Genomic DNA, 15,684 nt, shown 5'->3' with positions numbered 1-15,684 from the left:
AGAAAAATGCTTGAAACATTTTAGTTTATGTGTAATGAGTCTATAATATATAACATTTTCACTTTCTTAAATAACTGATGGAAAATATTGAACTTTTTCACAATATTCTAATTTTTTGAGATGCACGAGTGTGTGTGTGTGTATATATATATATATATATATATATATATACACGGCGGCACGGTGGTGTAGTGGTTAGCGCTGTCGCCTCACAGCAAGAAGGTCCTGGGTTCGAGCCCCGGGGCCGGCGAGGGCCTTTCTGTGCAGAGTTTGCATGTTCTCCCCGTGTCCGCGTGGGTTTCCTCCGGGTGCTCCGGTTTCCCCCACAGTCCAAAGACATGCAGGTTAGGTTAACTGGTGACTCTAAATTGAGCGTAGGTGTGAATGTGAGTGTGAATGGTTGTCTGTGTCTATGTGTCAGCCCTGTGATGACCTGGCGACTTGTCCAGGGTGAACCCCGCCTTTCGCCCGTAGTCAGCTGGGATAGGATCCAGCTTGCCTGCGACCCTGTAGAACAGGATAAAGCGGCTACAGATAATGAGATGAGATATTTAAGTTGATAAGGAATATGCAGGGGTTTTTTTTAAATAAAATTTTCATTTTGTTTCTCTGAGACTCTAGATGAGCTCAAGGAAAAGGTCCTGCTGTGGAAGAATGGTTTAGAATCCAAAGGACTGAGAGTGAACATGGATAAGACCAAGGTTATGATATCTGGCTTAAATCTGAATACCTTAAAGGACTCTGGTCAATACCCATGTGCTGTGTGTAGGAAAGGCGTGGGTTGCAACTCAATCCTTTGCACTGGTTGTCAACATTGGGTGCGTAAGAAATGTACAAGCATTCGAGGCAAACTCTCCGCAGACCTGTCTTTCAGATGCGACAGATGCCTTGGTCTAGCAAGCCCAATAGACGCCAGGCCCTACAACCAAGTTCTTGTTGGTGAGTATGTCGTAGATGCAGTTGACTCCTTCTGTTATCTTGGTGATGCTGTATGCCCTGGTGGGGGATGTGAGCTTGTGACAATCACAAGAACCAGAGCAGCTTGGACTAAGTTCAGAGAACTGCTACCCCTCCTGTCATGTCGGAGCCTTGCTTTCTGTACTCGTGATCATATCTACAGCTCCTGTGTCAGAAGTGCAATGCTATATGCTAGTGAGAACTGGCCTCTGAGAAGAGAGGATATGAAGTGCCTGGAGAGGAACAAGAGAGCTATGCTCAGGTAGATGTGTAATGTGAAACCCGAGGCTGAGGTCAGCACCAGTAGTCTTTGCCAGAGACTAGGCCTGGGGGAGCTTGATGCTGACCTCAGGTACAAGTGCCTGCAGTGGTTTGGTCATGTCCACCGAAGCACATTGGGAAGGTGGTGTCCTTGCAGATGGACAGGGCGAGGAAAAAGGGCCGCCCACGCAAGACCTGGAAGGAGGTGGTCACCCAGGACTTGAGGGAGTGGTGCCTCATGCCCAAGGATGCACTGGACAGGGCCTACTGGAAAAGAAGTCTATGAACGCACCATGCAGCGTCCAACCCACTGGTGGTGGATGATGGACGTTAAACTGGATAGTGATAGTGATTGAGTTGTTGTAGTTTTTTTTTTTTTTCAAAAATATCATGGGAACATTGAATCAGATTGTGAACTGAGTGAATTACTACATGCCTCGTGTGTGGAGATGCTTTTCTGCTCACCAGAGGTGTAAACAGTGTTTTGGGTGTAAACAGAGGTGATATGAGTTGTGGTCTCCTTCGTGTCAGACTGAAACAAGGCATTTCCTCCCACAGTCCTGAAGCTCACTGGGTGGTTGTGTTTTTCATGGTTCTGTATAAACTCTGGAGACTGTGGGTGAAAATCTCAGGGGACTTTCTGAAATACTCCTCCATCCGCTGGTCCCAGAGTTCATTCAGGTGTCCGTTTCCTCCAGACTAAGGTGTGGTGTGACTGAAACTCATGAACTGCTGTACCTGAGACTCTCAGGTTGAGAGGTCACACACCGCACTGACTCACTCCTGTACAGTGGGGAGGGCTGTGTCGAATCCACAGAGTGAACGTGAAACTCTTTTTGTGGTTTTAGTGAAAATGTACAGGACTCGTTCATCTTAAACAGGAAGAGGGTTAAAAAGGAAATATCTGTGTGTGTGTGTGTGTGTGCGTAGTAATTGTAGGTGAGACAACTTTATAACTGGGCTTTGAGGAGAAAAGCCCAGCTCCTCAGGAGCATGTTCTCCAGCACCCAGAAGCCCATCAGGGAGAGCACTGAACCCTGACTCTGTGGGCGGTGAAACGGAGGAAGTGGCCTTGCTTGAAGATTCCACTCGCTCTGTTTCCCAGCCGCAGTTCACTCTGAGCTGGATGGATGAAACTCTTCCCAGATGAACCGTGACTCACTGCGCACTCGCACTTCACTCGGAGGAGGCGCGCGTGCATGCGCCGTGTCACGGTTTAGCGCGTGAGCCTTGGGAACGCCTGGAATTTAGGCCACGCCCACTCTATAAACCGGGACACACCCCTTGAGGCAGTCTCAGTTCGAGTCCCTCAGCAGCTGCGCTTCATCCGGACCGCGTTTAGCTTCAGGATTTAATGATGTTTGTACAGATTATTGGTGAGTACAGAACTAAACAACCTCTCTCTCCCATATCAACCCCCCCCCCCCCCTCTCTCTCTCTCTCTCCCATATCAACCCCCCCCCCTCTCTCTCTCTCCCATATCAACCCCCCCCCTCTCTCTCCCATATCAACCCCCCCCCTCTCTCTCCCATATCAACCCCCCCCCTCTCTCTCCCATATCAACCCCCCCCTCTCTCTCCCATATCAACCCCCCCCTCTCTCTCCCATATCAACCCCCCCCTCTCTCTCCCATATCAACCCCCCCTCTCTCTCTCTCCCATATCAACCCCCCCCCTCTCTCTCTCCCTCTCCCATATGAGCCCCTGTGTGTGTGTTTAGTCTCCAGTCCGCTGTTAAATGAAGAGGTTTCTGAATGAACGCTGTTAGTTTAGTTTTGGGTGATCAGATTCCCCGAGTCTATTCCGGGACACTTTGCGCGTGACCGTGATACTCGTGCGCGCACACGCGCTTTGACGTAAGCGCGCGCGGCTCAAAGCGGCTCAGACAGGTGCGTTCATCATCCTGTCCCGCTCACTTTATCAACACCTCCGACAATAATCAACTGTTTTCTTGTTCTCTACATGTACTTCTATCACAATTCAGTTAAAGTAAGAAAATCCGACAGCAGAAGTGATGATGGGGAATCGGCCAAAACTTCAGCTGATTTATTTCACCTTTGTCGGGACTGGGGACACACAGCTCAAACTCGAGACTGTCCCGGTCACGCTAGGTCAGGTTTGACGTAGAAACTAACACTGCACTGTTGTGTTAATCACTGCTGAAACACACATTCACTTGCAGGGGTTCTCAACCTTTTGCAACCTGGGCCCCACCAAAGCTGGTTCATTGCAGTTGGGGGCCCCTCTTCTCGCCCCCCCCCCCCCCCAAACACACTCACCCGCAGTGACGTCACCCGACCTACAGCACCTTATATCGACCGATAGATAGATAGATAGATAGATAGATAGATAGATAGATAGCCCTGGGCTAGATTATTATTATTATTATTAGTAGTAGTAGCAGTAGCAGCAGTAGTAGCATTATCCATAGTAGACTAGCAGTAAGAAAACAACAAAAACAACAAATTATTTGGGTAGAGCTGAAATGGGGAAAGCAAAAATACAGTGTGGGGTAGTAGTCTTTAAAAAGACTGTTTGGGTTTTGCGCTGTATCGATGGATTGATGATAGTAGACTAGCGAGAGTCGGCACGAGTTAACTCGGCAAGAAACCAGACTAGTGTGTGTGTGGCAAGCACTCACACGGTGGCCACGGTATGCAGACTCACTCACGTGACGTTGCGTCATGTTCGCGTCACGGGCTTAAAATAACCTACACACAAGATTTTATGATAGATTGATGATAGATTTTATAATAGTATTGATTTGTATGTAATAGTCCAATGTCCTGCATTTTGCCATGGGTAAATGTGTTGCATCTGCTTAGCTACTATAGCCTGTTAGCCCCAGATTTTTTTTTTCCTCCATACATGAAGCCTACTCGCGACCCCCCTGGAGTACCTCCGCGCCCCACCAGGGGGCGCGCCCCACCGGTTGAGAACCACACACACTCATTCACTTACACACACATTCACAGCTGCTCCATTTCCTTCCCACAGTGACTCAATAACATGAATAACATACAGTTGTGGGTTTTTTTTTAACTTCCTGCTGCTGCTGATCACAAACAAAACACCCCAAGTATGTATTTACAGTTATTTTCAACTGCTTACACACATTTTCAAAGCTCTGTGTCTTTTTCTCAAAACTTTACACACAAATCCAACTATTGCTCACACGAAATGCAAAAAGCGCGCTGTCTCCTGCGAAATGAAACACAGGATTCAGAATATTCTAAACACACCTCAAAAGCAAGCATTTGTCTCACATCATAAACACATTTCCCACAGTATCACATACGTGTGTATATCATTTACACACTGTTGCTCTAAATCTAAAGCTCTTTTGTTTTTATGTTTTTTTATATATTGCCATACAAGAATGAAAATACAGTATTATGCAAACAGAAGTCAACACAAGCAATTCTGGAACCAAAAATATTAAATTTTCTGAATAAATCGGTTGCTGTTGTGAATGCAGTATTGTTCAGCATATAAGAAAAAAAGAAAGCAAAGTGCACCAACCACCACATATGGTGATACAGCAACCAAAAAATAGACATGTATGAAAAAAGTGTGTGTGTGTGTGTGTGTTGATGGGGAGAGCAAGTTGGGTGTGTATTTAGGATGAATCTCTCCTCCGGGCTGGGTCTGGCCACAATATTTCATCAACATCACATGCTATATTTTCTCTTGCCAAACATCGAGGAAAGAATCGTCTTGTGTGGCGTATCCAACCTTGGATAGAAGCAGCATCAGTGTCACCACATGCTTCCTCCATTGCCTGGAGAAGTGTAAGGCGGGCATAGGGACGATGATCATACACTTTCTAACGCCATGTTAAGAATTCTTTGATCGGGTTAAGAAATGGTGAATATGGAGGCAGGTTGACAACAGAAAAATGGGGATGGTTGACAAACCAATTTTGGACCAGCTGGGAGCGATGAAAACTGACATTATCCCATATAACCACAAATCTTGCCTGTTCTGGATTCTCTTCTTTTGGAGCAAGAATACCATGAATATTGTCCAGAAATGTTAGGATATGGCCAGTGTTATAGGGGCCAAGTGTTGCATGGTGGTGCAGGACACCATTCTGCGTTATGGCGGCACACATGGTGACATTTCCTCCACGTTGGCCTGGGACATTGACAATTGCCCTCTGTCCAATGATGTTTCTCCCCCTCCATCTTGACTTTGTGAGGTTGAATCCCACCTCATCCACATAAATGTATTCATGGAGGATGGGGTGGGCATCCATCTCCAAAATTCTCTGTATTGGACAAAAGAATAGATTAGGATACGCACAATACAATAGTCTGTCTCAGCAGGTGAAAGTCTGATGTACTGGCAGTGCTATGTACATACCTCCACATAGTCACGCTGCAGGTTCCTGACTCTGTCACAGTTCCTTTCAAATGGGACCCTGTACAGCTGCTTCATCCGTAACTGAGTCCTCTGGAGGACCTGATGTATCATAGATAGACTAACAGCATCAATATTGTTGAATATGGTGATGTCTTCCAAAATATTATTTTGAATCTCACGGATTCTAATGGCATTATTTGCCAAAACCATATTCACAATTGCGGTCTCCTGCTCTTGTGAAAATATACGACCTCGTCCTCCATGATGCTGTTGTCTTTCCACTCTAGAAAATTCAGAAATACAGTAGTACTGTAAGAGTGCTGTATAAAGTCAAGGTTGCACTGCCCTGTGACCATTCATACAGTGTAGTGCAGTAAAATGGATGCTTGGAGCTACAATAGTATACATGTATTTTACAGCTATGCAGGAATGGCTATTACATGTACATTACAGTACTGTTGATTGTTGCATACCTGTTCTCATTTCGAAAAGTTCGAATTATGGCCGCCACTGTAAATCGACTCAAGTTGGGCTGGACTCTGAGTCCAGCCTCTCTCATGGTCAACCCATGATTGATCACGTGATCAATCAGAGTAGCCCTAATCTCATCAGAGACTATTCTTCTTGGTTCTTCGTCCCTTCCTCCTTCAACTTGTCCTCGTCCTCTTCCTCTTCCTGCTCCCTTTCCAAAGTGTCCTCCACGAACCCGAACTCCTCGTCGTCCTCTGTGCCTTCCTCTGACTCCCCTGGCTCTCTCTGCATTGTTGTTATCCATTGTTCAAGACTGATAACTTGACCTTTACCCTGTTTATAGGCCTATGACAGGCAGTGATTGGTTGGTGTTCATTAAAGCAATTATTGTTTGCACATATGAGGACATAGTCTGAGGCGCTGATGAATAAGTGTGGCAGTTTGGTTGGTTGTGTGTGAAATAGGAACTCAAGTTACTTCCTGTTAGATTTTCGTGTGTTAGGTAGAGAATTGGGGGCGGCACGGTGGTGTAGTGGTTAGCGCTGTCGCCTCACAGCAAGAAGGTCCTGGGTTCAAGCCCCGGGGCTGCCGAGGGCCTTTCTGTGCGGAGTTTGCATGTTCTCCCCGTGTCCGCGTGGGTTTCCTCCGGGTGCTCCGGTTTCCCCCACAGTCCAAAGACATGCAGGTTAGGTTAACTGGTGACTCTAAATTGAGCGTAGGTGTGAATGTGAGTGTGAATGGTTGTCTGTGTCTATGTGTCAGCCCTGTGATGACCTGGCGACTTGTCCAGGGTGAACCCCGCCTCTCGCCCGTAGTCAGCTGGGATAGGCTCCAGCTCGCCTGCGACCCTGTAGAAGGATAAAGCGGCTAGAGATAATGAGATGAGATGAGATGAGGTAGAGAATTGTGTGTATTGATTTGCAGAAAGTGAATAGCTAAATTGAAAACTGTGTCAAGGCTGAGAATTAGTTTATGGTTTTGCTGATTTGAGGTGGAGTTGTGAAGTTTGAGTGACAGAGTTTAGAAATAGTGTAATATAGAAAGGTTTTGCGTGCAAGCAATTGAAAAAAACTGTAAGTTAACCATAAAAGGCTGCGAACCCTTCTCCACTTCCGCAGGGGGATATTACGCCTTACTGAGACTGAAGCCCTAAATTTGAATGGTGGTCAAAAATCACAGTAGTGTGTGACATCATTCAGGTTGTAAAGCCTTATATGGGGAATTCCAGAAGGGCGGTGTGTGTGTGTGTGTGTGTGTGTGTGTAACAGCAGAGTTAAACTGGGACTTGATGTTTATCTGATTGTGTTTCTGTCTGTAGATATTCAGACCTTCACTCTGCACACCGTCCTGCTGTGGCTGATGTTTGCTGATGGTGAGTTTGGGATATTCTTTCTTTCTTTCTTTCTTTCTTTCTTTCTTTCTTTCTTTCTTTCGAGTAGAGTTGCTCACTCAATGAGGATTTAATACTGAAACACTACCATCCAGTGCTGTCCACAATTATTACAAGAGCCCTGTTAGATTTTTCTACACTCATCATTTCCTCATTTTATTGGCGCTCTGTTAGAAATATCCGGTAACGTTAGCAGTGTGAGCTTCATGCAGGTGACGTTAACAATCTGAATGTGGAGCTCAGAAACTTCACTGAATCAGCTGCAGAACCGACTCTAAACACCAGGAACTTTCCTCACAAACACTGACGTAACTGAGACTCTGAGGATCATCCTCACTTCATGTGTTTGTACACACTCACTCTCTCTCTCTCTCTCTCTCTCTCTCTCTCTGGCAGGAAGTTGACTGTATTTGACTTCCTGTGTCTGTGTGTTGCTGCAGGTACAGCCTCTGTGCCAGGCTTCACATCGACAGTAGGGAAGCTTGGTCAGCCTGCCACTCTGTCCTGTATGTGGAGATGTTCAGGCTCAGTGAAATGGACCATGATCCAGAGGCTGAGTCCAGATGTTGTGGTGGCTTGGTGTGATCAGAGTTCCTGCAGCTCTGTGGAGGGGTTTATCATGTCTCATCCTCAGTACATGGAGGGGAATCTCTCTCTCGCCGTCACTGCAGCTGCTTACAGTAGGCGTGGCTGGTACATGTGTCGGTGTGACGGCGAGGACGTCTGTCAAGTGAGTCTTCGCATCGAGCGTAAGTGTTTATGCGAGTTACACTGATGAGGGAAAAAGTGTTCATCAACTTCATCCAGTCTGTTTTCATCAAATCAGTCACAACTCAGAAGGTGTTGATTAATTCTCTGTAACAGCAGCTCTGACAGTAGTGCAGCTTTGTCAGTGCACTGGCTCTAAAACATTATGGTTTCTATAGTAACGGCTCAGTCACAGGGCGTGTCCAGGAGACGCTCCGCTGATGATGATACTCATTTACATACACGACTAATCAGTGTTGGGATTTCTGTCAGGAGAAGTGCGCGTGTGTGTGCATGCACATCATTTCTGGAAGGAGTCTCTAGTGCCAGCGCTGTGTATCAGTCAGAGGTGAAGCTGGAAGTTAAAGTTTTCCCAAATGTTCATCTTCAGGACAGAGGAGTTTACACTTCTTTGTAGTTTCTCAGGAACATGATAAGCTGTGTTTTGTGAGAGAGAGAGAGGTGAGGGAATGAGTGTGAGTATTGCACGCTGTCACTCGGTGTAAGTGTAGGAGTAAATTAAAATCACGATGTATTGGTTATTCCTGATGATTAATAATGGCTAAACGGGTGGAAGGGGACTAAGGTGTGTGTGTGTGTGTGTGTGTGTTTCTCCTCAGCTGTAGAGGTGGTGAAACCTCTCCGTCCTGGAGATTCCCTTGCTGTGGATGTGGTGATCCCTGAGCGGGTGGAGGTTGCGGTACAGAGGAGCGCTGATGGTGGTGATGGAGCTCAGAGCTCTGTCTCAGTCCGACTCTGTACGGTTGATGGACGGACGTTTCACTGTGACCCTGAGTATGAGAGGAGAGTGTCGTTCACATGCTCACTGACTCTGACTGCGGTGAATGAGACTGACGGCGGTGTGTACACTGTCCGCGACACTGACAATGACGAGATCATATCCAAAACCACACTCACACTCACAGGTAAGACTCGACACTCATCTGGCTTTCAAATCCTGGTTAACACTGTGTGTGTGTGTGTGTGTGTGTGTGTGTGTGTGTGTGTGTGTGTGTGTGTGAGACTAATATGTCTGATTTCACCATCACAGGAAATAACACGGATCCCAACAACACACTGCCTGCAAAAGGTACACATCTCTGACATGTTTATATATTTATTTATTGATCTAGTAATCAGTTTAAACACCTGATTCGATCAGAGAGAATACACACACTGGGACTTGTGACTTTTGGCTAAATGGAATATGAGACGCAGCAGGAAGTGAGTGTAAGTGCGACTTCTATAAACTGTAAACAGTGGGACGCGGTAAAAGGGCAAAGTAATTACTTGTGTAAAATCTCATCTCATTATCTGTAGCTGCTTTATCCTGTTCTACAGGGTCGCAGGCGAGCTGGAGCCTATCCCAGCTGACTACGGGCGAAAGGCGGGGTTCACCCTGGACAAGTCGCCAGGTCATCACAGGGCTGACACATAGACACAGACAACCATTCACACTCACATTCACACCTACGCTCAATTTAGAGTCACCAGTTAACCTAACCTGCATGTCTTTGGACTGTGGGGGAAACCGGAGCACCCGGAGGAAACCCACGCGGACACGGGGAGAACATGCAAACTCCACACAGAAAGGCCCTCGCCGGCCACGGGGCTCGAACCCGGACCTTCTTGCTGTGAGGCGACAGTGCTAACCACTACACCACCGTGCCACCTCCTGTGTAAAATCATCTGGTAAAAAAAGAACAAGCTCTAAAAATTTACTTCAGGGATAAAAGTAAAAGTTGTTTGTGTATCCCACTTTAGTTCCTGATGGTGAGGAACCGAACACTAGCCAAGGCTAACTCACTAAAGCTGTCCTCCTCTTCTCTCACATGCTAGCTAGCATGATCGTTACTCTGCTACGCTAATCACAAGCTGTCCCAGTACAAACCGCTGTGCTAGAAATGAAGTGTGTGAGAGTGGAGACTCATTAGGAGTTTAGTGAGGCTGAAACATCGCCTTGTGACTCTACGGACGTGGGATTATAATGAAACGCGGGGTGCAGGGAGTCGAGCTGCTCTGAAATGGAGTCATGAGAAGAAAGAAAGTCAAAAAGAAACCCTGTACAGTGGTGCTTGAAAGTTTGTGAACCCTTTAGAATTTTCTATATTTCTGCATAAATATGACCTAAAACATCATCAGATTTTCACACAAGTCCTAAAAGTAGATAAAGAGAACCCAGTTAAACAAATGAGACAAAAATATTATACTTGGTCATTTATTTATTGAGGAAAATGATCCAATATTACATACAGTGCTGAGCGTAAATGAGTGCACCCCCTTTGAAAAGTAACATTTTAAACAATATCTCAATGAACACAAACAATTTCCAAAATGTTGACAAGACAAAGTTTAATATAACATCTGTTTAACTTATAACGTGAAAGTAAAGTTAATAATATAACTTAGATTACACATTTTTCAGTTTTACTCAAATTAGGGTGGTACAAAAATGAGTACACCCCACAACAAAAACTACTCCATCTAGTACTTTGTATGACCTCCATGATTTTTAATGAGAGCACCAAGTCTTCTAGGCATGGAATGAACAAGTTGGCGGCATTTTGCAACATCAATCTTTTTCCATTCTTCAACAACGACCTCTTTTAGTGACTGGATGCTGGATGGAGAGTGATGCTCAACTCGTCTCTTCAGAATTCCCCAAAGAAAATAATTTCTTTACACCACAAAGGTGAAGGCTACAAGAAGATCAGCAAAGCTTTACTTATCAGTCAGAATACTGTAGCAAAAGTGGTACAAAAATTTAAGAAAGATGGAACTGCAACCATCTCACAGAGACGTCCAGGTCGTCCACGGAAGTTAACGCCTCGACAGGAGCGTCTTCTGATGAGAAGGGTTGAAGAAAATCGGCATGCAAGTTCACTGCAGTTATCTAAAGAAGTAGAAAGCCAAACTGGGGTGACTATTTCCCGCGACACAATACGGCGTACACTGCAGAGGAATGGCATGCATGGATGCCATCCACAAAAGAAGCCTCTCCTAAAGCCCAGGCACAAAAAAGCCCGCCTAGAGTTTGCCAGGGCCCATGCTGACAACGATGAAGACTACTGGGACTCTATACTCTGGAGTGATGAGACCAAGATAAATGTTTTTGGAACTGATGGCTTCAAAACTGTATGGCATCGCAAAGGTGAGGAATACAAAGAAAACTGCATGGTGCTTACAGTGAAACATGGTGGTGGCAGCGTCCTTATGTGGGGCTGCATGAGTGCTGCTGGTGTCGGGGAGCTGCATTTCACTGATGGCATCATGAATTCACAGATGTATTGGTCTATACTGAAAGAGAAGATGCTACCATCACTCCGTGCCCTTGGTCATCGTGCACTTTTCCAACATGACTAAACACACATCTAAGGCCACTGTTGGATTTCTGAAGAAGAACAGGGTGAAAGTGATTCAGTGGCCAAGTATGTCTCCTGATCTGAACCCAATCAAACACCTATGGGGAATTCTGAAGAGACAAGTTGAGCATCGCTCTCCATCCAGCATCCAGTCACTAAAAGAAGTCGTTGTTGAAGAATGGAAAAAGATTGATGTTGTAAAATGTCACCAACTTGTTCATTCCATGCCTAGAAGACTTGGTGCTATCATTAAAAATCATGGAGGCCATACAAAGTACTAGATGTAGTAGTTTTTGTTGTGGGGTGTACTCATTTTTGCACCACCCTAATTTGAGTAAAACTGAAAAAAGTGTAATCTAAGTTATATTATTAACCTTACTTTCACGTTATAAGTTAAACAGATGTTCTATTAAACTTTGTCTTGTCAACATTTTGGAAATTGTTTGTGTTCATTGAGAGAGTGTTTAAAATGTTACTTTTCAAAGGGGGTGCACTCATTTATGCTCAGCACTGTACCTGTGAGTGGCAAAAGTATGTGAACCTTTGCTTTCAGTATCTGGTGTGACCCCCTTGTGCAGCAATAACTGCAACTAAACGTTTGCGGTAACTGTTGATCAGTCCTGCACACCGGCTTGGAGGAATTTTAGCCCGTTCCTCCGTACAGAACAGCTTCAACTCTGGGATGTTGGTGGGTTTCCTCACATGAACTGCTCGCTTCAGGTCCTTCCACAACATTTCCATTGGATTAAGGTCAGGACTTTGACTTGGCCATTCCAAAACATTCACTTTATTCTTCTTTAACCATTCTTTGGTAGAACGACTTGTGTGCTTAGGGTCATTGTCTTGCTGCATGACCCACCTTCTCTTGAGATTCAGTTCATGGACAGATGTCATGACATTTTCCTTTAGAATTCGCTGGTATAATTCAGAATTCATTGTTCCATCAATGATGGCAAGCCGTCCTGGCCCAGATGCAGCAAAACAGGCCCAAACCATGACACTACCACCACCATGTTTCACAGATGGGATAAGGTTATTATGCTGGAATGCAGTGTTTTCCTTTCTCCAAACATAACGCTTCTCATTTAAACCAAGGAGTTCTATTTTGGTCTCATCCGTCCACAAAACATTTTTCTAATAGCCTTCTGGCTTGTCCACGTGATCTTTAGTAAACTGCAGATGAGCAGCAATGTTCTTTTTGGAGAGCAGTGTCTTTCTCCTTGCAACCCTGCCATGCACACCATTGTTGTTCAGTGTTCTCCTGATGGTGGACTCATGAACATTAGCCAATGTGAGAGAGGCCTTCAGTTGCTTAGTAGTTACCCTGGGGTCCTTTGTGACCTCGCCGACTATTACACGCCTTGCTCTTGGAGTGATCTTTGTTGGTCGACCACTCCTGGGGAGGGTAACAATGGTCTTGAATTTCCTCCATTTGTACACAATCTATCTGTCTGTGGATTGGTGGAGTCCAAACTCTTTAGAGATGGTTTTGTAACCTTTTCCAGCCTGATGAGCATCAACAACGCTTTTTCTGAGCTCCTCAGAAATCTCCTTTGTTCGTGCCATGATACACTTCCACAAACATGTTGTGAAGATCAGACTTTGATAGATCCCTGTTCTTTAAATAAAACAGGGTGCCCACTCACACCTGATTGTCATCCCATTGATTGAAAACATCTGACTCTAATTTCACCTTCAAATTAACTGCTAATCCTAGAGGTTCACATACTTTTGCCACTGACAGATATGTAATATTGGATCATTTTCCTCAATAAATAAATGACCAAGTATAATATTTTTGTCTCATTTGTTTAACTGGGTTCTCTTTATCTACTTTTAGGACTTGTGTGAAAATCTGATGATGTTTTAGGTCATATTTATGCAGAAATATAGAAAATTCTAAAGGGTTCACAAACTTTCAAGCACCGCTGTAACTGTAAAGTGCTGATTGTGTGTTTTAAATGAATGGGATGATGAAACGCCTTGTTGTTTGTTTTTCAGGTAAACAGAGCAGCTGGAACCTGAAGAGAATCTTTAAGGAGGAGTGGAGAGGCGTGGCTGTTGGAGTGTCCCTGGGTCTGGGTGTGTTTGGAGTTCCGTGGCTGGTCCAGTGCTGCTGTTTCATCAGGAGGAAAGTGGAGAAGTGTCGGAGATGCAGTGATGATCACAGCAGGCAGAATGAGGCGTGTACTCCTGGTGAAAACGTCAAGCTGAATGTATTTGATGATGATTTACGGCTCTAGGATGGGCGTGTCTGATGATGAGTAGGGCTCTAGGATGGGCGTGTCTGATGATGAGTAGGGCTCTAGGATGGGCGTGTCTGATGAGTAGGGCTCTAGGATGGGCGTGTCTGATGATGAGTAGGGCTCTAGGATGGGCGTGTCTGATGATGAGTAGGGCTCTAGGATGGGCGTGTCTGATGAGTAGGGCTCTAGGATGGGCGTGTCTGATGATGAGTGGGGCTCTAGGATGGGCGTGTCTGATGATGAGTAGGGCTCTAGGATGGGCGTGTCTGATGATGAGTAGGGCTCTAGGATGGGCGTGTCTGATGATGAGTAGGGCTCTAGGATGGGCGTGTCTGATGAGTAGGGCTCTAGGATGGGCGTGTCTGATGATGAGTGGGGCTCTAGGATGGGCGTGTCTGATGATGAGTAGGGCTCTAGGATGGGCGTGTCTGATGATGAGTAGGGCTCTAGGATGGGCGTGTCTGATGATGAGTAGGGCTCTAGGATGGGCGTGTCTGATGATGAGTAGGGCTGTAGGATGGGCGTGTCTGATGAGTAGGGCTGTAGGATGGGCGTGTCTGATGATGAGTAGGGCTCTAGGATGGGCGTGTCTGATGATGAGTAGGGCTCTAGGATGGGCGTGTCTGATGATGAGTAGGGCTCTAGGATGGGCGTGTCTGATGATGAGTAGGGCTCTCGGATGGGCGTGTCTGATGATGAGTAGGGCTCTAGGATGGACGTGTCTGATGATGATTAGGGCTGTAGGATGGGCGTGTCTGATGATGAGTAGGGCTCTAGGATGGGCGTGTCTGATGATGATTAGGGCTCTAGGATGGGCGTGTCTGATGATGAGTAGGGCTCTCAGGTGATGCGTGGTGTTTCCCGTTAGGAGGTGTGCATTATCCACGGTTACGTTAGTGTTTCCCAGCGTCACACATGTTGGGTTTACACTCCCACACGTGCCATTCTGTGTGTTCTGTAAAAGCAGTAAATGATATGAGATAAATCATGGCCATTAGCGTCACTGTCGGCTCTGGTACTGTTCCTGTACAGCGTTACCGCGTGGGACCAGCCGTCAGACAGAAACCTGACTGCACTGATACACGCTTTGAACCATTTTTTTTGTTGTTGAACATAAAAGTATGAAAAGCCTGCAGTTTTTATAAACGCTTGTACTTCTGTAACTGTAACGTGGCAGTGTTCAGGTCCTGTTTCATTCCTGTAACTCTGTCACATGACCGTGACGGGGGATGATCAGTGCCTCGCGTTAGACTCCAGGGAGAGGAAATGTTCAAGCGTTTACACTGACTTTTTATTCGTGAATATAATAAATAGAAAATCACACAGTGGAGCAAAGATATGAAGTTTATCTTCTTGTGTGGGCGGCACGGTGGTGTAGTGGTTAGCGCTGTCGCCTCACAGCAAGAAGGTCCTGGGTTCGAGTCCCGTGGCCGGCGAGGGCCTTTCTGTGCGGAGTTTGCATGTTCTCCCCGTGTCCGCGTGGGTTTCCTCCGGGTGCTCCGGTTTCCCCCACAGTCCAAAGACATGCAGGTTAGGTTAACTGGTGACTCTAAATTGAGCGTAGGTGTGAATGTGAGTGTGAATGGTTGTCTGTGTCTATGTGTCAGCCCTGTGATGACCTGGCGACTTGTCCAGGGTGAACCCCGCCTTTCACCCGTAGTCAGCTGGGATAGGATCCAGCTCGCCTGCGACCCTGTAGAACAGGATAAAGCGGCTACAGATAATGAGATGAGATGAGATGAGATCTTCTTGTGTTGAAAAATATTTTCACTCGTTCACTCTCTCAGGATATAAACATTCACCACTCGGAGATAAAGTTCAGATCTCTGCACCACCATGTCATCTCCTCTATACACGTGTTAAATGTTGAGTGTAATTATAGATTA

The 15,684-nt window shown here is 45.8% G+C and overlaps 1 protein-coding gene across 3 annotated transcripts; it reads left to right on the top strand.

Annotated features, from left to right (window-relative positions):
- The first annotated feature begins 2,510 nt into the window (after nt 1-2,510).
- Nucleotides 2,511-13,954, top strand: LOC132872390 (uncharacterized). 3 transcript variants are annotated; one of them, XM_060907166.1, is made up of 6 exons: nt 2,511-2,594; nt 7,372-7,425; nt 7,884-8,192; nt 8,811-9,116; nt 9,242-9,280; nt 13,554-13,952. In XM_060907166.1, exons 1-6 carry the CDS (start codon nt 2,573-2,575, stop codon nt 13,793-13,795), a joined length of 972 nt encoding a protein of 323 aa, XP_060763149.1. In that variant the 5' UTR covers nt 2,511-2,572; the 3' UTR covers nt 13,796-13,952. The 3 variants fall into 3 exon arrangements, with proteins under 3 accessions (XP_060763149.1, XP_060763147.1, XP_060763148.1); XM_060907164.1 differs by lacking the exon at nt 2,511-2,594 and adding an exon at nt 2,981-3,328 and having other exon boundaries at nt 13,554-13,954; XM_060907165.1 differs by lacking the exons at nt 2,511-2,594; nt 9,242-9,280 and adding an exon at nt 2,981-3,328 and having other exon boundaries at nt 13,554-13,954.
- Nucleotides 13,955-15,684: the final 1,730 nt, after the last annotated feature.

Source organism: Neoarius graeffei, chromosome 24 (assembly GCF_027579695.1).
Source record: "Neoarius graeffei isolate fNeoGra1 chromosome 24, fNeoGra1.pri, whole genome shotgun sequence".
NCBI lineage: Eukaryota > Metazoa > Chordata > Actinopteri > Siluriformes > Ariidae > Neoarius > Neoarius graeffei.
This window is presented reverse-complemented; position numbering and strand designations above follow the sequence as displayed.